The 24,281-nt window shown below is 40.8% G+C and overlaps 1 protein-coding gene across 1 annotated transcript in view; it reads left to right on the forward strand.

Moving 5' to 3' along the window:
- Positions 1-21,484, forward strand: part of MAP3K1 (mitogen-activated protein kinase kinase kinase 1) — a 68,312-nt gene extending 46,828 nt beyond the window's left edge. The window contains exons 12-20 of the mRNA XM_054986287.1: positions 1,316-1,407; positions 2,398-2,587; positions 2,797-4,042; positions 7,495-7,647; positions 8,626-8,788; positions 13,590-13,721; positions 14,773-14,915; positions 17,240-17,371; positions 17,944-21,484. Of these exons, the coding sequence (XP_054842262.1) occupies positions 1,316-1,407; positions 2,398-2,587; positions 2,797-4,042; positions 7,495-7,647; positions 8,626-8,788; positions 13,590-13,721; positions 14,773-14,915; positions 17,240-17,371; positions 17,944-18,093 (2,401 nt within the window). The 3' untranslated portion in view covers positions 18,094-21,484. The remainder of the gene's footprint in view (positions 1-1,315; positions 1,408-2,397; positions 2,588-2,796; positions 4,043-7,494; positions 7,648-8,625; positions 8,789-13,589; positions 13,722-14,772; positions 14,916-17,239; positions 17,372-17,943) is intronic.
- The last annotated feature ends 2,797 nt before the right edge of the window (positions 21,485-24,281 follow it).

The following is a 24,281-nucleotide window of genomic DNA, read 5'->3' on the forward strand; positions in this document are numbered from 1 at the left end:
CTAATCAAGATCATTTTTATTATTTTTGTTATTGCCTCTTAGGAAGAAGAGGCACCTCTCACAAGTCAAGATGGTCTCATCTCAGAAATCATGAATTTTCATTCTAAATGCTTCCTTTTTTCTTTTCTAGGCGGCGGGGGGGAGTAGTGTATAAGCTTAAGTTTTCATTTTTAAAAATTGGTTTAAAACAGTTCAGGATGAAATTTGTCACTGTAGTAGTCTTTTATGCACTGTATCAGGGATGCTGTAATGGTTGCATGTTGGAGCCATATCCTGAAGTAACAATGGTACTTACAGGACTTCACATGCAGAGGCAGAATCATTATTCCTGACCCTGCTAAACAAATTCTTCCTCATGGAAAGCCTGAGTACTTCCAAAGGCTGCTTTAATCTCTTCTCTGCAACAGGAGCAAACTTTTAGATCCCAATCTCTCTTCTACAGAGCGCCATGCACTACGTTCTGAGCAAAACAGCAACGAGCACTATGCTGTCCTGAAATGCCTGGTTCTGCTAATGCTGGACAAAGTCCAAAACGCGACTCCAGAGAACCAGCAAAGAAATCTGAATTCTGATCTGCCAATATAATCACACACTTCCCAGTTTTATGACTTGTTATTATCAGACCTGTCCTCAGAAATCCCATATTGGTGTCAGCATAATTTGTCAGCAATCTTTGCCCCCAAGGAGTTTACCACTCACAGAACTGTGGCCAGTAGAGATTGCTTTAGTGGAGAACTGTTATCCAGTCTTCAGTTTCCATAGTGGCCTGTGAAATAAGGCCTGTTGAAAATGGTCACAGGAAATACGATTTCTGTCAGTCACAATGATTGTGACAGCAAGTAAAACTTGTACAACAAAAAGATGGCAACTATCAGCTAAAAGAAAGGGAATGAATGCCATGTGCTTCTGTTGAAACTCTAGAGGTCTGTTCTTTCTGTGTATGCACAGTTCCATATGTATGGCTGCACTGCACAAAATACTACTTCAAGAACAATAATTACATGTAAGTGTAATGGTTTCCTTTCAGTGCAGTCCTAAGCAGAGTTACATCCTATTGACAGCAGTAGGCTTAGAAGGGTGTAGCACTACTTATGACTGCAATACTAGTGTATAGACGTGTATGATGAGATGAGACTGAGTAAAACAGTATTAATGAAGTACAGATATTGTCATTCCTAATATGTCACTGTGCTGGTTCCATAATTGTTGGTTATGAGAATGCCATGGTAGTTTTCTTGCTTCTCAAAATATATTAACATCTTTATTATCAAGTAATGCAGAATTTACTTCTGATTTTGATTATTTTTTTTTATAGCCGCACAAGCCAGCTTTCAGTTTCAACGCTCCTGGAGATGTGCAAGGGCCAGGCAGGAGAGCTGGCAGTTGGTAGAGAAATATTTAAAACTGGTAAAACTCTTGATTTTATACCTATTTATGTAACACTTTTGAAATCCCGAATGTTTTTTTGGGGAGGGATGTGTGTGGAATTATCCATAATTTGAATTTTAGCACTGCGGTGGGGATGGAAGGGGAAAGTAATGATAAACTGGCATGACCTTGAACATGCAATATTTATTTAATACACTTCTATCTTTAGATTCAAGATACCTAAGAAAGCAACATGTTGCAAACACATAAAACAATCAGTTATACAAACCTAGGCTTTGTTTGGGTTGAGATTTGGGGGCTGTGGCAGCTTGGGGAGGTTCATTCTCTGCTCTATGGGAATCTGGGCTATGCCATGGATTTTGCTGGTATAATTCTGCTGGTTCTGGGAGGCGTTCCTGGACGGGAATGCCTTAGGAGGGGGCTAACTCTCACTATGCCCCTGGGCCCATTTCCTCCCTTGCTGGTGCAAGAGTTTGTGCTGGCAGCACTGCAGTGGGGAGCTGCAGTTGTGCCACAGTGGTGTTCGGCACCAGGGCTTGGCACCAGGGTATCTCCAACTTACATTAGCGTGGTGGCTGGTCATATCCCTGAGTGCTTCTTCCCCCACTCATGACCACACTGTGTGTGGGATTGGAGTCTAAATGCACAACTCTTTAAATTCCATTCATTGACTTGCACTTAATGCCTTTTAAGAACTGTTTGAATGTTGCACTGAGTAAACAGTCATTTATTATTGCCATGGCTTTAATAAATGCATATTAATTCTAACAATAAGATGTTTCTAATGATTTATATAACATTTGTGTGACATGTATTGTTGCTGTAAGCTTGAGATTGGTTAGCAATGCCGTCGACGATCAAATATTTCAAAGAGTTTTTGTTTTAAAACTTCTACGTTCACTTAAATGGTATAGAAATTGTTAGCATGGCAATTCAGAGTCAGTTGGGCATTCTGAAAAACAATCTAGTTGAGAATGTGAATAATTCTCACTTTTAATTTTTTTGTAGGCCCCATTGGTATTGGTGGCATTGATTTCATTTTAAATTGCATCCTTGGAACACAACCTGAATCAAACAACTGGCAAGCACTTCTTGGGCGTCTTTGTCTTATCGACAGGCTGCTGTTGGAGTTTCCTGGTGAATTTTATCCTCACATTGTCAGTGGGGATATTTTGCAGGCAGACACCGTAGTAGACAGGTACTGCTTCAGAGAAGTCTTGTGGTTTGTTGAAACATAGTTTTATCCAGTGTCAAAAACTTTGGTTAGTTCAGAAAATTAATACTTCATGCCAAAGACTATTGATGGGGCTGGGGAGCGCTTCACCAGTGCTGATTGCTTTAAATGTTAAGCAATACACTTTTAAAGACAGAAGAGCGGTAATTAATTATGCTTCTGTTTCCTACTAGGTACAAGAAGCTGCTTTCACTATTGAACTTTGCTCTGCAGTCGATTGATAATTCCCATTCAATGGTTGGCAAACTGTCACGAAGAGTATTTTTAAGTGCTGCCAGAATGGTCGCAAGAGTACCCCATGTGTTTGTGAAACTGTTAGAAATGTTGAGTATGACAAGCTCAACACATCATACCAGAATGCGTCGGCGGCTGATGGCTATAGCAGATGAAATGGAAATAGCAGAAGCCATCCAGCTAGGTATGGAGAACGTGCATTCTGGGCATGACTTTGCACAGCCTCCAGTTCCTGATAACTCTCCAGAGTCTACGGGGAGCAACACTCCCAATAACACAATCCACTTATCAGGGAAAAATGGGAAAAGTTTAGGTGATAAAAAATCAGGTGCCAGTCCTGAGGACGTTTCTGATGCAGTGGCTGGCATTTCTTTAGGTCTTTCTGTTTCTTCAGGAACTCTGGAGCAACCAAAACCAGCCATTCAGACAAAAGGTAGACCCCATAGTCAGTGCTTGAACTCTTCTCTCTCATCCTGTCATTCCCAGTCAGTATTCCCAACTCTGCCTTCCCATACTACTCCACCTGTACCAGCAGGAACGGATGTTTCTAAACTCAGACCTCAGGGATTTGTTCCCTGCAAAATACCCACTGCCTCTCCCCAAATGCAACGGAAGCTTTCTCTCCAAATTCAAAGAAACTGTGTTGAAAATAAAGAATCCGAAAAGCTTTCTCCAGTCTTTACACAGCCCAGGCCTTTGCCTTTCAGTCACATACACCGGCCAAAGCCATCTCGACCTACTACGTGTGACCTGAACAAACAGGGTGAAGCTTCCAAAAATAACATGACGCTTAATTTAAACGATATAGCACAGTGTGATAGTAGTGCGGTTATCCCAAGTGAAGAGACTGTTTTCACCCCAGTAGAAGACAAACGTAGTCAACTGGATCTTAATACAGAGCTCAATTCCAGTATGGAGGACTTACTTGAGGCATCCATGCCAACAAGCGATGGAACGGTCACATTCAAGTCTGAAGTGGCCGTTCTGTCTCCTGAACGAGCAGAAAATGACGACACGTACAAAGATGACGTGAATCACAATCAGAAATGCAAGGAAAAGATGGAAGCTGAAGAAGAGGAAGCTTTAGCTATTGCCATGGCTATGTCAGCATCTCAGGATGCGCTTCCAGTAGTTCCTCAACTGCAGGTTGAAAATGGTGAAGATATCATTATTATTCAGCAGGATGTGAGTAAATTAATCTTTGTTGTATACATCTTGTATCAATCTTGTTTGTGTAGTTTTACATAGTGCATGTGGGAAATCGAAGGTGAAACAGCTTTGCTTTTAGAAATGAGACTCCCTGTGTGAGTTTAAAGTACTAAAGAGAGATTCTGGAAGTCACTGTTGATAGATAATTTATTTATGTCATTTATAGTCCACCTTTCTCACTGAGACTCAAGGCAGATTACCTAGTATGAGATCAGTACAATCAGTAGCAAGGACAAGGGTAGGCATTTCCATACAGTGTCAAGGACATTTCCATAAACAATGTCATAGAGTAGATGAATACAAGTTTACAGAGACAGCATTAGCAGGGATCCAATACAGGGCTGAAACAGAACATAATCAATTCTAGGATTGACATTAGACAACATGAAGCACAAGCAGTATATACAAGTACATATTCAAAGCAACAGATAATATGTAAAGCAACATAATGATGGAGCCCATGGTTCCGAACTCATTGGCAAAACGTCCGAGACCCCCTCCCTACAATACCACTCTCCTGTTAGTGAAACATCTGAGACCCCCTCCCTACAATACACCTCCAATTAGCAAAACATCCAAGGACCCCCCACACACACACACAATACCACCCTCCTATCTGAGTAAAAAATAATTTTTGAATAATTCAGTTTTGCATGGTTTGTGGAAAGCCAAGAGCGTGGGAGCTCTCCTGACCTCCTTAGGCAGGCTGTTCCATAGGGTAGGGGCCACCACAGAGAAGGCCCGTGTACAGGCTTCAGTTGATTTTGCCCATGTGCAGGCTGGCACTTGCAAGAGACCCTGTTCGGATGAGCAAAGCTGCCATGGAGGAACATAGGGAGGGAGGCGGTCCCGTAGGTATGTCGGCTCAAGACCATGAAGAGCTTCGTACATAATAACAAGTACTTTGAATTGAGCACAGTAGCTGATAGGTAGCCAGTGGAGTGACTGCAGGATGGGAGTGATGTTCATGCTCCTGCTTGCTCCTGCTAACAGTCAAGCTGCAGCATTTTACACCAATTGGATCCTCCTAGTTAACTGTGGGCCAAGCTACAAGTGACAAATTACACTTGAACGGCAAGTGGATTGAGTGGAGGGCAAGTGAACAGGGAGAAATACACTTGCTGTTCAAGTGTCATTCGTCACTTGTAGCTTGGCCCTGAGATGGGAGACCAATGTACAGTGCATTACAATAGTCAAGTTTTGATGTTACCATAGCATAGATCCAGGTGGCCAGGTTGGCTGTGTCAAGATAAGAAGCCATCTTCCAGACTAGGGTGAGATTGTAGAAAGCATTTTTTGCAGCTGCCTTAACTTGTTTTTCTAGTAGTAGCGCTGGATCCAGTATAACCCGTAGACCCTTAACCAACTCTACAAGGGTCAGAAGAACTCCATCGAAAGAGGGGAGTACAATGTCTTTCAGGATATCTGCCTTCCCAACAAGCATCACTTCGGTCTTGTCTGGGTTTAATTTCAATTTGTTATTTTTCAGCCATTTCACCATGGCTGTTAGGCAGCGATCTAAGATTTCCACTGCATCCTGCGGGGACCTGGATAGCGAGATATAGAGTTGGGTGTCGTCTGCATATTGATGACCTCCAACTCCATAGCTGCGAATGAGTTCTCCTAAAGGTTTTACGTAGAGGTTGAATAACATGGGAGATAGGATTGCGCCCTGTGGAACCCCATAAGATAGTTCCCATTCTGGAGATAGCTGATCTCCGATGGCAACCCTTTGAAGTCTGTTCCATGAGAAATGATATAAACCAGTCCAGGGCACATCCTTTGGTGCCCACTTCTGTTTCTAGATGCCTCAACAGGATGGCATGGTCTACTGTGTCAAAGGCTGCAGACAGATCCAGGAGGAGCAATAAGGAGGCGTGGCCTTTGTCTATATTCAGATGGAGATCATCCACTAATGCTACTACTGCTGTCTCTGTTCCATGCCCTGGTCTGAAGCCTGACTGGAAAGAGTCCAGAGCTCTAGAGTTATCCAAGAAGGACTGGAGTTGGTCAGCTACAGCCCTCTCAATCACTTTGCCCAGAAAGGGCAATAATTGGTCACATCAGTTTTGTCTAGGGATGGTTTTTTAATTAGCGGATGAATAACTGCCTGTTTGAGCGGGCGGGGGGGAAGGTGCCCGGAGTTAGCGATTGATTTACAATACATCTCAGTGGTTCACTTATTTGTGTTAAGCAAATAGGAATGCTCTTGAATTTTCTTACACAAGTGTATAGCTAAAGCACGTAGCTGGTTGAATAAACTGTACCAAGGGAACACGATTCTAAACTGCAGCACATTTATTCATGGCCTTGAGGAATTAGACCAAATAGTCATTGGGTATTTAAAACAGTTAGGATTAGAAATGAATTTAGCCACCTATGTTTTGGGGGAATTTAGATTTAGCATAGTCTTTAAATGATAAAAACTGCTTTGAGTCCCATTGATTGGAAGAAAAGTAGAATATGAGTATCCTAAATAAATGTATGACATAGAAGAGTAGCAAAGTTGGATGGAATCAAGAAGAATCTAAATACATTTTGTTGCTACATTAAAGCATTTTCATCCCAGTGGGACTTGACTTAAGACCAGAATGTCATGTGGTAGTCTCTACTTATTTGACTTTCTTTGCAAAGCAGCAGGGTGCAAACATTTCCTGTATAGTACCAAACACCATAACGGTAGAGGCGGTCAAGAAATAAACATGTACAAAGTGTGTTCATTCAGAATTACAAAACTGAAATGCTCAACAATAATCCTGTTTACATATATATCACTTGAAAATGTCTGATAATAGCAAAGTGCTTCATTAGTTCTGCGGGCTTTGTATTCTAACTATTTTCTCTTATTCCTTCTTTGGTCTTCTGTTTTTGCTTATATGATTTTTCAGTTATAGTCTGTTTGCACAGTGTATAGTTCGTTTGGGCTATTTTGACAGAAGAAAAAGAAACTGTACATGTTTTCTATGGGTGTTTTTAAACATGAGGTGTTTTATTTAAGTATGTCATTTGTTCAGATTCCTAAAGACAGAACTTTTTTGTGACAATATTCACCAGTGCTGAGTAGCGGCATCGCTTTTCAGGGCTCTCCCAAGTCCCCAGAGGCATATTGGTGGAAATCAAGGCAACCTTAAATATTAGTACTGGCACTTTTAAAACAAAAAAAACACTGCCTAAAGCAATCAGATTTTTTTTCAAATTCCTGTGAAAGTTTTCCAAACATACTTGAGTTTTCCCTCTGAAATTGTTAAAATGGCAGGTTTTCTATGGCACCCTCTGATTCCTGAGAATGTACCATCTCTGTGATGTGAATCCTGAGAATTGAAGCTCCTATTCTTTAAAAACGTGTTAGCTTTTTCTATCATTGCTAATGCAAAACACGCACACACTGATATTCTGAGTTTTTTGACCACTAATGGTTTACCTTGTAGACACCGGAGACCCTGCCTGGGCATACCAAAGCAAAGCACCATTACAGGGAAGACATGGAGTGGCTTAAAGGTCAACAAATTGGCCTTGGTGCCTTTTCTTCATGTTATCAAGCTCAGGATGTTGGAACTGGGACATTAATGGCGGTGAAACAGGTAAATTTTACTCTCTGAATCCCTTTGAAGTGTTCAGTGCATAAAAAATAGAATAAAAGTGTAAATTTAACAGTTCTGAAGTCTAGAGAGTTTGGGCTTTTTAAAAAAATCATGTCATCTTGAGAAAGTCAGATTTCTGTTTTGGAAGGGGGAAAAAAGAAGGAAGGCTTTTTTAAAGGACTTGTGAAATTGATTTTAAATGGTGACCATTTTATTGACAGTTTCAGAATTGCCTTCAAAGGAGGGAGCTTTAATGTGACTGCACTGTCAGCCCTAAGGAGTGTGTTTGAGTCTCTTACTCAGCATATACTACTCTGCATAGCTCAGAATGTAAAGGTAGAAAAGTGTTTGAACTAGAATTAAAGCTGCCACTTACATGGACAACTTCATTAATACAAAGGGGTTGTTTTTCCTCACAAGAATTTAATCCATGGAAGACAAAATGTACACAGCGTCAACTTGTGAAATTTGGTAGAGTCTTTTGTTGTTGTTGCACTTAGAGTTGATGGTGGGCGTTTTTTCCTGCTCGAATTTGAAAAATAAAAATAAAACATATTGCCTTGTAAACACATGTAAGAAAAACATGTGCAAGCTTTTCTTAAGTAGCTATCTAAAGGAAGGAAGGGGGTGTAGAGACCCTAGTCCCACTGGACCCAGAAAATTGTTTGGGAAGAGGTGTGAAAGAGCAAGTAGAAGCACGTGGTCCAAGGATTTGGAAACCTGATTTATCCAAATGGCAGCCCCAAATAGAATCTGGGGGATTATTTTGGCATTAAAGGCTAGCAGCAGCAGGTATACAAGAAGGCAGAAAGTTTGACATACTGGATAGCAGTGCTGAACAAGGGGTCTGGGTTCAGCAGCAAGGACACCGATCATTATTTGTGCAGCTGCATTGAAAGTTATTTCATGACGCTAAGCTGTTTGTCTGTGGTTAAGGTATTGTTGAAACAAAATCTGACCCACTTTTGTGCAAAACAGGTGACGTATGTCAGAAATACATCGTCAGAGCAGGAAGAGGTGGTAGAGGCCTTGAGGGAGGAGATAAGAATGATGAGTCATCTGAATCACCCAAATATCATTCGAATGTTGGGTGCTACATGTGAAAAGAGCAACTACAATCTCTTTATAGAATGGATGGCAGGTATGTATATCCCAAGAGGAAGCAACTGCTTCTTGGAACGCGCTGCTCCACATTAATAAGTCTTTCTTTGTGTATGCCTTGTTATTCTCGGCCTTCTCCTGAACCACTTTGCCTGTTCTGATGGGATGGTAGACTAAAGAGACAAAATTGGGAAACTCAGGAGAAGATGCTGGAAATAGAATGTTTTAGAGGAACTTGCACCATCAACATACAGTAGTCATACTCTCGTTCAAACCTCATTTCTTTGTATGATTAGAAACACCTGCCTCTAATAGGCAAGGTGTGTTTTTTTTTTGTATTACTAATTCAGTAGTTCTCACAGCTGAAAGGCCTGCGTCTTGGCATAAGCGCTTTTGCACTGTTAAGCCATAAAGGCAGTTCCTCAGCCAATAGGGAATCGTTTCACCTGCAGCACTCTCATTTGCAAGGAGACTTATACCCAGTTAAGTATGAAATGTATTACCTAAAGCACATGTCAGGCTCACAAGAATGAACACTAGAAAAGAGAAGGTTACTGTGAAGGGCTCAGCTGTAGTATCCCTGTCTCTTGTAAGAAGATATGGAAGAGTGAGTAACTACAGCATGAGCTCTACTGATAGTACTCTGAGAACTAAAAATCATCAGCAGAGAATGATTCTGGATGCACTGCCATCATTTGTAGTTTTGTAATATAAGATATTTTTACTACTTAGAAGAAAATAATATTTTAATTTTCTCTGTATTTCCAGATACAAATATAAATATGGGCAAGCAACTAGTGCTATGCTGACATAGTCCTTTTAAAGAATCATTCATTGCATAGATCCCCTGTATTGGGAGGGGCAAGTTGGGAAGAGTGTAGGTCTAGACACCCTTTGCTCTCCTTGCCAAACAGTTGAGCAGCACTATTTCAGATTTTCTAAGATGGCTTTATGTGTACCGATCCAATTTTCACATGCAATTCCTTATCCAAAAGATATTTCTTTTTGACTAAACATTAGGAAGAACTTCCTGGCAGTTAGAGTGGTCCCTCAGTGGAACAGGCTTCCTCAAGAGGCACTCCTTCTTTGGAGGTTTTTAAGCAGAGGCTAGATGACCATCTGACAGCAATGCTGATTCTGTGACTCTAGACAGATCATGAGAGGGAGGGCAGAAAGGGTTACATCAGTGCTTAGTTTCCATGGCCCCTTCTTACACACCCAGGGTAATGCCAATTGCCACTTTGGGGTCAGGAAACAATTTTCTCCAGGCCTGATGGTGTTTTGCCATCTTCTGGGCAAGGAGTAGGAGTCACTGGGAGTGTGTGGGGGGAGGTAGTTGTGAATTTCCTGCATTGTGCAGGGGGTTGGACTAGATGACTCTAGAGATCCCTTCTAACCCTATGATTTTATGATTCTTCTATGATTCCATACAGGTATGCCCTCTAGATAGATCAGAGTAAGTGTTCCCAACAGGATTGTCTGCTTTTCTATATTTTATTATTCAAAGCAACAGTTTTTGCTAACACTAATTAATTTTTAAATTATTTTATGATTTTCAGAAAACTTAAGTTCGTCTACGGTCTTCAGTGCAGTCCCACACTGGGAACTGCACTTGTGCAGGCCAGCCACTCAGAATAGGATTTTTCTTAGCTTATAGGCTATTAAGGGGGGGCAACCTCCCCCACAACCGCTCTGAGCTGGATCTTCCTGCCGACATGGTCATGTGGTCAAGGAGGTCACCCCCTCCTTTCTCCAGTTTGCTTTTTGCTGCTGCAAGAAACAGATGTCTTTCTCTCTCTCTCTCTGGCTTAACGTTTGCAGCTCCTGTAAATAGTTGATAGTTAAAGTTAAATTAGTGTAGTTAGTATAGAGTTAGAGTTCGTAGTTTATCTTTCTTCATTAAAAAAAGAAAGTTGCTTCTTCTTGTGGGAATCAGGATCGGTGAGTTGCATTTGTCCTCCCCCGACCTGATCCTTACAGTTTTTCAAGAATGGCGGATAATCATTGTTTAAAAAGTGCAGATTCCAGCACAAAGATGGCCAAGATGGACAGCCACTTGCTTTGCTTGGCATGCCTAGGAGAAGGCCACATAGTGGAGAAATGCAAGCATTGCCAGCTCTTTACCACTAAGGCAAGAGGGCATAGAGCCTCCTGATTAAAAACAATGCTCTGGGAGAAGGCTATGTCCAGCACCAGTAGCCCGGCAGCAAAGATATCTGCCCTGGCAGAGCGCACGGCGTGAGCCTTTTCCAAGCCGACATGCGAACCGGCATCGACCTCAGTTACAAGAGATGAGATCGTTGGCAGAAGAAACGGTCATGGTCCCGAGAGACTTCTGCCTCGATCCGCTCAGCAGCGAGTGTTGCTGTTATTGAAAGTAGCCCACTGGGGTCAACAGAAAGGGGGTTGAGAGCCTCAGTGCTTACAGGAACCGAGAACGCTTCATTGGATTGCTACCGAAGCAGTGCAAAGAGAAGACCAAGCACTTGCAGAAGCCGCAACATAAATCCTGGAGCCGTCCCAGCCATTCACTCTTGACATCCGCTCCAGAACCTCCCTCAGAAGTAGCAGTTGCCCATCAGAGGTGATCAAGGTCAAGGTCTCCATCATCAGAGGAAGAGGGTGGAATAGAAATGGGCTCTCAGCAACAAGCATACCCACCTGTGGACCAAGCAAGATTAGCATATCAATGCCTGTCGTGGTACCCGCCATATCCACCAGCACCCATACAACTGGGATATGTACCCATCTTTCCCCTATGGAGCGTTGGCTTCAGATTGCATCTTTCCGATGAAGTCATCTCTACATTTAGAGCCAAGCTGGTAGTCTCGATCCTGTACCGTCACCTCGGAACCAGGCATGGAGGCTTTGGAACGTAGCCCAGTAGGCACATCGGATCCATCCCCAGAAGAAACTTTAGGAGACTCGGAATGGAGCTCTCCCAATATAGATTCTAAGCTGCATTCGGAACAGATGCTCTGTATGGCGAAATCCCTCAACATTGATGTCGCCACTGCGCAGCAGTACTGTGGGCAGATAGCAAAAAGCTAAAACCAGATGCATGCCCTTTATCGGATATTTTTAGCTACCTGGTGTCCTTACTGTCTTCAGGATTGGCTTTATCATTGATAGAGATTCATTTAGCAGACATGTCAGCGTTTCATAAAGGAACTGATGGGAAAACAGTCTTTGCGCACTGTTTATCAAAACTGTTCTTAAATGGTTTGTATAATCTGTACCCTCCAAGAGGCCCTGTGGTCCCTTTCTTTAGTATTAGCAAAGTTGACATTGAAAACCTTTGAACCTTTGGCCACTTGTTCCCTGTCCCTGCTCTCAGCAAAAGTAGCATTTTTACTGGCAATTACATCAGCCAGGAGAGTGGGTGAACTTAGGGCACTTAGTATAGACCCCTCCCCCATTTATTCAGATCCATCCTGACGTGGTGGTGATATGTACTAGTTTGCAGTTTTTACCGAAGGTAGTTTCCAAGTTTCATGTGCCACAGGTCATAACCCTTCCTGTATTTTTCCCGAACCCTTCCACTGCCCAGGAATGCATATTACATGTGTTAGATGTTAGAAGGGCTATTTTATTTTATAAGGACAGGACTCAGGCTTTTCGTAAAGACTCGACATTTTTTGTTTGTCATTCAGGTCCCAATAAGGGCAAGGCTGCTTCCTCCCAAACAATCTCTAGGTGGGTAGTGTCTGCAATTAAGAACTGTTATAAACTGGTGGAAGTCCCCTGCCCATTTGTTCTTCAGGCTAATTCAACAAGGGCTCAGGCAACATCAGATGTGTTTTTGCGAGGAGTTCCCATTCCAGATATCTGCTGTGCTGCTATGTGGTCTTCTGGGGAGACCTGCTGTGGATGTCAACTCATGGAAAGAAGCAGTAGTGGGAAAAACGGTCCTTCGAGCTTTGTTCGTCTAAGAGTTCATCCCACCTCCGGGTGAATAGCTTGCTATTCTCCCAATGTGGGACTGCACTGAAGACCGTAAATGAAAACAGGGTTGCACTTCATCTAGGTCTTCGTGCAGGCACACATTCCCCCCCCTTCTGCCCTGCTGTTAAACTCTTTGACATAACTTAGGAGCTGCACAGGAGAACCGGGGAAAGGAGGGGGCAACCTCCCCAACCATATGACCGTTTTGGCGGGAAAATCTGTCTCAGAGCGGTTGCGGGGGTAGTCGCCCTCCCTTAATAGTTTATAAACTAAGAAAAATCCTGTTCTGAGCGGCTGGCCTGCGCAAGCGCAGTTCCCAATGTATGCCTGCATGAAGACCTAGAGGAACAACAGTTACAAGTAAGTACAATCCTGTTTTCTCCTTCAAAAGCAAAATATATGTTACAGATATGTTATATAGAAGGTTGGAAAGGCATTACTTAGGGAAAACTTACTGACTACTTTGATTAAAGTAAAAACCATTAATTAAATATTTGAGTTTAATGTATGCGAGGAACTGTATTATGAGGTGTTAAGTGATGCAAAATAGAACACTTAAGTACTTAGAGAAATTTAATTATCAAGGAACAGAAACGTTTATAAAATAGATCTTAATTTTAAAAAATGAGCCTTCCGGCTTCAATATAGCTATGTCTGTAAACTGAGAATGTGGTAGTAAAATATAAAAAAGTTTGTTATCCTCTCTGAAGTGTGTTATGTTACGTATAAGATCTTCAAAAGTTTATGTACAAAGCTGACTTTAAAGCTATTTACTTTCCTGCACTGAATATCAAATTTTGCAAATCTTTCAAGTTATAACTACGTAATTGCAGTCAAAACCAGATTCTCTTCATAAGGAGTAATAAGGTTTACAAAACTACATTCTTACCTTGCAGGGGGATCTGTTGCTCATTTGTTAAGTAAATATGGAGCCTTCAAAGAGTCTGTAATTACAAATTACACAGAACAGCTGCTTCGTGGCCTTGCTTATCTTCATGAGAATCAAATCATTCACCGAGATGTCAAAGGTAGAAAATTACTACAGTTGACTAGACGAATTTTGACCTCTGCTGTATTCTTTTGAGCTTTCTAACGGGAGAGTAGAACTATTTTCAGTTGGCCGAACTGTAGTATGCCTGTCTCTTATACAGTTACTTTTTGTGTTCTTTAAATGTACACTGTGTTCCCTTACCTTGAGTTACCTTGAATTGCAGATTGTTTTAAAGGGGAACAAAACTAATTCTTGGGAGTGTTACATTGCAAGATTGATGGTTCTATTCAAAATCTGTGGGGGGTTTGGTGTGTATACTCTTGCTAGAAACTGCCTCAGCATTTTTTTACAGAGAGTATGAGTATGTAAATATTCTTTTAGAATGCACACAGTGAAAAAGGCAGCCCATCAGCTCTCAAAGGCTGTTATGATTATGTTCAGAATGTTCCTCTGATTCCTGTATTCATAGCTCTGAAGACATGAAATGTGAAAATTCCTTTATGTTCTTCTGCAAGTCCAGCTGAGCGATATGCCTGGACTAATCCAGATAATATATAGTGCTGAACTGCCATTTCGTTAGTATGAGGAGGAGGTGAATAGGCAGTGTGCATGTCCTCTCTTTGCTTTGGAATCCATTTGTGGTGGGAGGGTCCCTTATATCCCACAAGGTTTTGCTCCTGTTAGACTTAAAGAGAGTTCCCCAACAGTCAGGGAGTCACTTGATCATACCTAGCAGATCTTACAGAACAGAGACGCAATGATCTGAACCTATTACATAAATACAAAAGCTGTTTGCCCCCTTTATTTCCACCCAGGTTCAAAGGAAAACTCTGCTTGCTTTAGTACACTCTCAGAATAGAGTCCAGATTTCAATGTGCTTTTGCTATATGGGAGAAATGCGTGTTTTATATAGAGGTTCTATTTCTTGAATTGCCTGAACTCTTAGGAAAGGTCTCTTGTGGAAAGAAAAATACTTTGATCTTTGGAATTCTGTTTGCCCTTAATCTGAGTGTTACAGGTGCACATATGGTTATATGTGAGAGAAATGAGCACACATTTGATGATTGCATTTTTCACACTATTGACAGGTGCCAACTTGCTAATTGACAGTACAGGTCATAGGTTAAGAATTGCTGATTTTGGAGCTGCAGCTAGGTTGGCATCTAAAGGAACTGGTGCTGGAGAGTTTCAAGGACAATTGTTGGGGACCATTGCATTTATGGCGCCTGAGGTAAGAATTCATGGGGAGGGGCCATGGCTCAGTGAGCATCTGCTTTGTATGCAGAAGGTCCTAGGATTAATCCCTAGCATTTCCAGTTTAAAAGGATCAAGTAGAAGGTGATGCAAAAGACCTCCCCCTGAGACCCTAGAGAGCTTCTGTGGTGTGAGTAGACAATATTGACCTTGGTGGACCAATGGTCTGATTCCATACAAGGCAGTGTCATGTGTTCACTTCTTCAGCTTGGAAAAAAGCTTTACTTTTGTTCCAGACTTTAGCTGCTGCAACAGCGCAAGCAGTTAAAAGTGGCATCCTATGCAATGAAGAGAAAGAGAATGTAAGTGAACTTGTATAGGTTTGTTATATATGTTTAAAAGATTCCAGTCTTTAGGAGCATGTTCCTGCCATAACGTTAGGGCAATAAACAAGCTCATTCATCTCTCTTGTTTTCTCTCAGTCTGGGAAGGCTTCTTGCCCTGGCAGTGCGTACCAGCACCAGAGTCCTTTACCAGAAGTGTCTAGAGTTGCAGACTAGAATCTGGGCAACTTAGGTTTAATTCCACGCTCTGCCATGGAAGCTCACTGGGTGACTTTTGGCCTGTTACACACACTCAGCCTAAACTACCTCACAGGGTTGTTGTAAGGGAAAAATTGGAGACTAGAATGATAAGATTTTTTGGGGGGTCCCCATTGGAGGTCAAGGCAGGGGTATAAAAGAAGTTAAATAAATAGATCCTGTACTTTGCTGCTGGTAGCCTATTCAGCTCTTTGTCAGTAGTAGGCTGTTTGGGGCAGTAATCTGTAGCTAAGCAAATCTACCCAGCTTTCAGCTTTCCTTTTTCCCATCCTTCCCTTTGAGCATCGCTATACATATAGATCTTTAGCTAGATAAGCCACTTGATGGAAAACTTTTCAAGAGCTTTGGAAAGGCCAGTTCCCTATTTGGCAGTGCTCAGAGGTAGCAGTATTGTGGGGATAACAACAACACTGACCTTGAGTGGGGCAATAATCTGTCTAGAAAAGTGGTATGTAAGTGCAGTTGTTGATGTTGTTGTTATTTTACAAACTGGACAGCAAGACTTCACCCTTGTGTGTTAATCATTGGATATTTAACTGTGAAATGTTGGTCTCATGAAGATGGTTCTCAGGAAATGTGTGCGCCCAGTCATCTGAGGCTTGAAAAGTCAAAGGAATGTCTGGTGCTACTGCCTGCCTTTTTAACAGCTAGAATTATGCTTCTCAAGAAGCCAGAAAAACTGTAGGGCTTTTAACTTATCCTGTCATCTTTTTGGCACCACCTTCCTTCCTTCCTAGTGTGGCCAGTTTGCCATAACTGCTATTTCATAACCATTAGATGTTGATACGGGCTTTGACTAACACTCTCTGGCAGTAGAACTTGCTAGTCAGTGACAGATGTGACACCATTTAAAAGGAGGGAAAGCAGCAACTATTGGTCAAAGCACAGTTACTTCTCATATGGGTTGTAAACAGGAGAATGATAAGCTCTCTACATGTTATATATAGCTGAAGTTGTTGAACACTGCTGTTGAGTAAGACAGGATCTTTCCTAAAGTTTTGGTCCTGCTGTGGATATCTATGAGCAGTCTGTCAGTCTGGTTGTGTGATGGTATACAGGGCACCCTTAAGAACAACAGTTACAGGCCAGAAATGTGACTCTGTCGCACAATTTACAGTGTTCCATAAAACAAATATACCCAGATTTTTCCATCTTGGGAGCTTTTCTCCTAATCTTGTTAAAATATGGCCCACGTTCTTCAAGGCAAAGAGCTGCTGAAATGAAAGAGAGTGATAATGTCTCTTGGGATTGGACCACAAAAAGCCCTTTAAAAAGCCCATTGTCCCTTTAAAATATGTTAGTGTGGCCATGGGACTCTTGTTGAAATTCTTGAGACAGCTAACTTTCATATTAAACATAGGTTTTAATTGCAGTGGATGCAGACATAAATTGGAACACGCAAAATATAACCGTTTTAAGGATGGCAAATGAATATAAAAGGAAAGTAGCATGAAAGTTCACCTTGTGTTTGGAGCCTCTGGAATTTTTAACCCTGGGCCAAAGATGGTTGTTTACACATACGCACGTGCGCGCCATATGGAGTATTTCTGCACATTCATTTTGCTGTATTTGTAAATTAAACATGCTCTCTGGTCTCTTGGAACTGAGAGCACCACGCTGAACAAATTTCATCCTAACATTTTAAGAAGTTCTCAGTAATTTTTGTTAAACTGTTAGTGTTGCACAGAGATTCTGACAACATGTGCTGAGATTTTGGGAGGGAGTTAAGAGAAATTAAAGTTTGATTTCTTTCCTTTAGGTGTTAAGAGGCCAACAGTATGGTAGGAGCTGTGATGTGTGGAGCGTTGGTTGTGCTGTTATAGAAATGGCTTGTGCTAAACCCCCTTGGAACGCTGAGAAACATTCCAATCATCTTGCTTTGATATTTAAGGTAAGGTTATATCTTAGTGAGAGCATACTACTGGGAATTTCTATTCTCTCCCTTTACAAATGAGAAGGAGTGGACAAAATAGATGTGGACATTGTGTTCACTTCTAAAAAAATTTCACAGAGCAGAATTTAATATGGTGGTTTTGCTCAGAAAAGTTGTATCAAGTTGAAGTGGCGAATTTCAGCTTACAAGACAGAAAAATTTCCTCAGGTCAGCTGAGTAAACGTGTATTTTGTTTCCTTGTTCTGTCACCATTCTGTTCTGCTTTTGTGCAAGAATGCAGTAAGATATTAAAGCACTTGCAAAATCAAACTGATAGGTACATCTGGAGGAATATGCAAGCTCCTCCTCCATAGCATAGAGAAATGCTAAATGTGTGCTCCCAGAGTATCAGGGGCTGGCTATGTGTGCTGGAATCACCCTTAGCAAGATGGATCCATCTTGTTGTAAGCATCTCATAGGCAGCTTAATCAAGATGCCCTGTTCAATACAGAGGCATCGTTGCCAAGAGTTTTCCTCTAGTCATCTTTGAGAGCAAATCCTGACGGTAACCTGTATTTTTCTGCTTGCAGATTGCCAGTGCAACTACAGCTCCATCAATTCCATCACATCTGTCTCCAGGTTTAAGAGATGTGGCACTTCGATGTTTGGAGCTTCAACCTCAGGACAGACCACCAGCAAGGGAGTTGCTGAAACACCCCGTCTTCCGCACTACGTGGTAGTTATGTAAAAGTGGGAATACACTGATCATGATGCTACTGAATAGAAAACAGTGCTGGTCTTCCTGTGCAGCTTGTTATGGCAGTATGTTGTAACTGCTCAGCTGGCCCTAGTTATACCTTTTGAGGACTTGAGGTCAGCAGAGGACCTGTACTTAAGTATGTGACTGACAAATCGAGATCTCTACCTAAGCTTAGTATGCAACGTTTCACAAATCGTGCAAAAATATGTAAACTGTGCCTTTCTCAAAGATCTGGCTCTTGGTGACAGAAAAGCAATTCCTCTTTTCAATCTGCATGATTATTTAGTGGAGAGGTGATTTTTTTAAAAAAAAATTATTTGGGAGCACTTTTTCAGCAATGTTAGCAACTGAGGGGCTCAGGAGCCATTGGTAAAACTGCTGTTGCTGTTCCATTTCACACCATGCAGAGATAAGCAATTTTGGCTCTGCAACCCAATGTTATTTGTTCCACCACTGGTTATGATGAATGTTCAGTGTATGTGTATAATGAGAAAATAAACTTTGGACAGTTTCAAGACCACATTTTGCCTTCTTAAGAGTCACTGAGTATGGCAGTTGTGGTTTACTGTGCATTCATTTACTGCTAGCCTTGTAACTTCTCTGTTGAAGTTATGGCTCTGTGCTTTCATTTTTTTCCTTTGTTTCGTATTCAGGGAAAATGGATCTTTTAAAACATATCCAGAATAGCTGGAACAAGGTTCAAGCTAAAACGTTGCTGGATAGCTTGTTTTTCTAAGCGACTGTGATGCAGATTGATATGAAAATCCAAGATAAATGCTGTCTTTGATTCAGTGTTTTTAATAGGATGTTTGAGGGGATTCCACAGTTATTTTGAATAACAGAACATGTTACATTTTGGAGCCTTTTTCATGTAAAAAATTCTCTTGGTAAAACTGTGTAAAAGCAGCTTCATATGTCATGTCTGCTGCCACCCAGCTCTGCTGTTATCAGCCTTTAGGAAACAAAGCTTTAAATCCAGTCTTGCTCTGTTTAGCACTGCATACGTGTCCACTCTTGATATCATTTTGCCTGCTGTTTTCCTTCTGCCATACATCATTTGTTTACAGTTACAATTAGAGATAAAATTTCCAGAAATTTTGAAGCCATGGGGGAGAGAGCAGAAAGTTTTTCAAGTTGGGTAGCCAGCCATGTTTGTCTGTAGCAGTAGAAAAGAGCAAGAGTCCAGTAGCACCTATAAGACTAACAAAATTTGTGGTAGGATATGAGCTTTCGTGAGTCATGTAGTATCTGCAGAAGTGAGCCTGTCACTCACAAAAGCTTATACCCTACCACAAATTTTATTAGTCTTATAGGTGCTACTGGACTCTAGGATTTTTTTCAGGTGTTTTTAAAAAACTGAAATTTTGGGGGAAATTGAACTATATTGAAATATTTTCCTATCAAACCGAAACATATTTTACTACTTTACCAATATAAAATGCATCTTGTAATTTAGTTAGCACATAAAATGGTACTGATTGGAGTATTTATGGAATTTTAAAATATAAATGGCTTAGTTCTCTATAAGCAAAACTGCAGGTATATCACTTGAAAGACTGCTGCAAACTGCAGCACCTTAGAGCATATATCTTAATTTTTGCCTTCTGAGGCAAAAAATAAATAAATAGGAAAAAATTGAAATTAAAAAATCAGTGTTGTTAACAAGAGAATATAGCATTTGGACAGACATTCTCATGTAGTTATGATATGACTATCAACCTATTTGGCTATCAAGTTAAAGTTCATAATCTTGAGAATATTGACCTCCATAATACAGTATCACACATTAGAGCATATTAATTGAGGAAAAATTATTCATATTTAAACCATAAACATATCTTTGAAAATATGTTGACTGTCTACATAGGAATTAATCTAGTGGTATAGACTGTCTTATGTAAAAAACATTTGTGCTACAACTTTCAAGTAAAACCTTGTCTTGAAGAAAATTGTCAGTGCTTCTCAAAATTCCCAGTTTTATATCAAAAAATGAGGGGGGGGAATTCTGGGTAGAAGATATAGTGTTTTTTCTCTGTATTTTCCAGGTTTTCACAATTGGATATTGTGTAATTGGGCAATTTTTTTAAAAAAAGCATTAAAACCCTAGTTCTTTAGAAGGCGGCATATACGGAAAAATGAGCTTGAATTTTAGGAAGGGGAAAGTCGTTAATAAAATGTGACAAAATGCTTCACCAAGAGTGCAGACTACTTTTTAGCAAATGCTTACGTGTATTATGATGATTTTAATTATGGGCTTTTAGATTCTGATGCATGGAATATTGAAGGAAAATGGCAGCTGTTCTTTTGCTTTTTAATGAGTCTTTTAAAAATAAAGTACTGATTTGTGTTTCAATCATCTTTGTTAAATAACTGTTTGTGTTTTAACTCTTCAGAAGCCAGTTGAATTATTGACCAGAAATTGGTTATGCTCAAAGACTCAGGACAAACTAAATAAGCTATAGTGCTGTACATTATTAACAATGTATAGTCTCACAAATTGGAATCAAAACAAGAGGTTTACAGCAATGATCATGCTAGCATTAACTAAAAGCAATTATCATGAATTGTGGATGTGTATTTCTTCTTGAAATGTTACATTCCTTTTGCTTTTTGAAAATTGGCAAATTTTGAAGAGTTAAAAACAAAATTGAAATGTGAAGTTTGGTAGTTCTGTTTTTGTATATGACTTCTGTTTCTTGACAGTTTAGAGTTTCTCATTATTCTAATCAGATTTGTTTCCAAGTCTCTCATGTGCAAGCTTTAAAGGATGAACTCTTGCCAATTCATGTACTGGAAGATCGGTTGTCAGATCAATGCTGTTTCTGACAAAAATGTCAATTGTATTAAATTGATGAACCTCAGCTAATCAGTATTACCTTTTTAGATCGCCATGTCTACCACGTATCAAACTCAGACTGCCTCTTGGTGTCTAAATGTGTTGAGTTCTATTGCATTTCCCTCCGCTTGCTGGTAATTGTGGTGTGTTTTAAAATGCAGATGTGATGTAATCTTTATTTTCTTTGGATCAAAGCTGGACTGAAAATTGTATTGTGTAATTATTTTTGTGTTCTTAATGTTATTTGGTACCTAAGTTGTAAATAACGTCTACTGCTGTTTTATTCCAGTTTCTACTACCTCAGGTGTCCTATAGATTTTCTTCTACCAAAGTTCACTTTCACAATGAAATTATATTTGCTATGTGACTGATTCCTAAGACTTCCAGGGGCTTAAGGGCTAACTTCTATTAGCACCTTACTGTGCAAGTAAATTTTTAAAATCTCTGGGTTAAGAAAATTTGGCTTCATTATATCCTTTGTTATTTTAAATATATCAAGATATTTTAATTAAAAGTTTTTACCCTGTTGAACCAATTTTATAGTATAATTTGTACCTATTTTGGTGGTTTTGTCTTTATAGTAAATAAAAGATTTTGGAGAAAAGTTATGGCATATGGCAGTGAACACTTTTTGGCATTCATGTGCACATTCATTTTCCAGTACCTGTTACAAGCCACAGGAAGATTTAACTGGGCCTTTCCAAAGATTATCAAAAATGCCTCTGGATGCCAGTTCTGGGAAGCAGCATTGGGGAAGGCCTCGGTGTCTGTTTTGTTTGTCAACCCCCCAGGATCTGGCTGCTGTGTGAAACAGGATGCTGGAATACTAGGTGGATCACAGGTCTGATCCAGTTCTCATTTCTGATGTTCTTATTGAAAGGGCATCCTCAGGTTATCTTCTTCTGACAACAGAAATAAAATACTTTTAAAGAAAAGGAGTTGTAATCAGTGCTGGGATAGAAACATGCACTTTTAACTGCTGGGAAAATTAATGTAGTGTTTCTCCATCTTTACATGGAAATGCCAAAAGATGGCAGTAAAACAACAGAGAGGCTTTAAAGTGTATTACTACTTACCTTTTACAAATATTCTTTGGCAGCTCTGTGCTGAGCATCACATTATTTTTTCTAACGGGTGAAAGTCAATCCCAAATTGAGTTACACTACCTCTCTGTCCTCAAAATCCATTACTGAAATCCCACTATTGAAAATAAAAGAGATTGTGAGAACATTCCACTCAAAGTGGAGCTCACTGACTCGATAGAAGGCCCCTAAAACCTTTTGTCTTCCATGACAATATATATCAATCTCTTATTCTGTATGCCTGTATCCTGGATATGGTACAATTTTAAACCAATTTGTTGGAGATTCAAGCACAAAGTAGTTTCAAATGTCCAATGAATGAAATCACCTGTGGGAAAGATTTCCTGTGTTTTGATGCTAGGGAAATCGATAATAGTTTCTTTACAAAAATAAAGAGAAGAAAGAGGATGTAGGACTTGTCTGTAACAGAACAGTAAATAGTATTTTTTCAAATGGCAAACCTGGAGGATATTTGCAGTCTTACTATAGCTTGTTTTTCCTGAACAAGGTAATAGAGCTGAAAATGGCTCACCATAAATACTTGCAATAACATTCAAATGTCTTTGGCAGTGGGAGCAATGGAATGTTTAAAGGTATTCCAAATGATGACACTTTGACTTCATTGGGGCATCCAGCTTAACATATGAGGTCATTGTTTTACTTCTATTTTATTCTATTTTTGACAACTGATGATGTAACTTATTTCCAAGAGCACTAGAACTTTAACCCATGAAGTCTCCCCCATGCTCATAGCTGGGAGAACATAGCTGAATTTCAAGAGCTCTTTCACTTATCAATAAGTTGTCTGACGGGAGAAGAAACACTTCTGAAAGCACTATTAGGGATGTTGGACTATAAGTTTTTAAGGAATACTAATTTAATATTTATCAGCCATGATCCTCTGCAAAGCAAACACAATTACCCACTATTAAGGCTTCAGTTCCCTGCTTACATTATTTGCACAGTGTAAACTGATTGGTTAAACTTCAGCTTTTTGATGTTGAATCTCAAATCCAAGTTCGCCATCAACTTTACCCAGAGGAGCTATATTTATTTCCATGTATGAAACTCTGCAGATAAAATTTTTAGAGTACATTGGTAAGAATTAAGAATCTGACAATCACAAAACAAAACCCTCTCATAAGTATAACAGCAGAATCCTGATCGGGGGCTGAAAGTGCACAGGAAGTTAGGAGGTGCCATACCGGCATATTTGCATATTGTGTCAGTACCACATCCTCGCAATTCTGCACCCCTGACTGAATGGCAGTGCAGCAGTGGCATGGACCAACACTGGTACAAGCCACTGCACTGGTAGGGAAAGGGGCACCACCCAGGGGTGTGGCAGAAGTTTGTTGGCTTCCCAAACTGTTGCAGGCCAGGAAAGACCCCCAGAACAAGCACACAGTTACACCAGCAAAAATCACAGGTAGTCCATAGGCACCCATATTACAGAAAATGCAACCCACACTACAAGTGTAGTCCCACCCAAAAGCTCCGGTGGAGCACAGGATTGCCAATTACAACTGCAACCAATCACCCTCTCCCCAGCTGCGGCCAAATGTCCTCCTCTGCACCCAACCATAGCCCTTCAGTACTACATAAACCCCATCTGGGATACCCCATAATTCAGGGCACACAAGACAGAATTCTGTCTCAGAGGTCTTTGATATGTGCGCAGAGTGCACAATGTTGCACTCTGTGGTGGGGGATAATGCGATCTATGCCGCGCGAAGGGAAGCAATTTCTCACCTGAAACCTGAAGGGCTATCGCGTCCTAAACTTGAAAGTATTACTTGATCTTGAGTTTTTAAAAAAGGTATTCCAGTCCTCCCCCGCCCCTTGCATTCCCTAATTAACTCCTGTTTAGAAAGCAAAAGTAGGGTTCCTAACTAGGTTGGAAAATTCCTGGAGATTTGGAATGCAGCCTGTGGAGGGTGGGGTTTGGGGAGGAGAGGAGCTACAGCAGGGTATTCAGCGGGCTGCCTTCCAAACCCGACATTTCTTCCTAAGGAACTGATTCCAGCAGTCTGGAGGAAGGCTTTCGGTCGCCGCAGATGTTTCCAACACAGATTCTCCCATATTCGCAGGCTTGTCCCACTGTGGCTCTTATCGAGTCTCCTGCGCCTGCCACCAGCTTCATCGACGGCCACTCGCACTCCCTGCGACCAAAGAGGCTGGTTTTGAGCCGGCCGCTTGAACCCAAAGGAAGTTCAGCGTACGAGGGCGCCGCTTTTCTTCTCACGTTTC

Source organism: Eublepharis macularius, chromosome 8, assembly GCF_028583425.1.
Source record: "Eublepharis macularius isolate TG4126 chromosome 8, MPM_Emac_v1.0, whole genome shotgun sequence".
Lineage (NCBI taxonomy): Eukaryota > Metazoa > Chordata > Lepidosauria > Squamata > Eublepharidae > Eublepharis > Eublepharis macularius.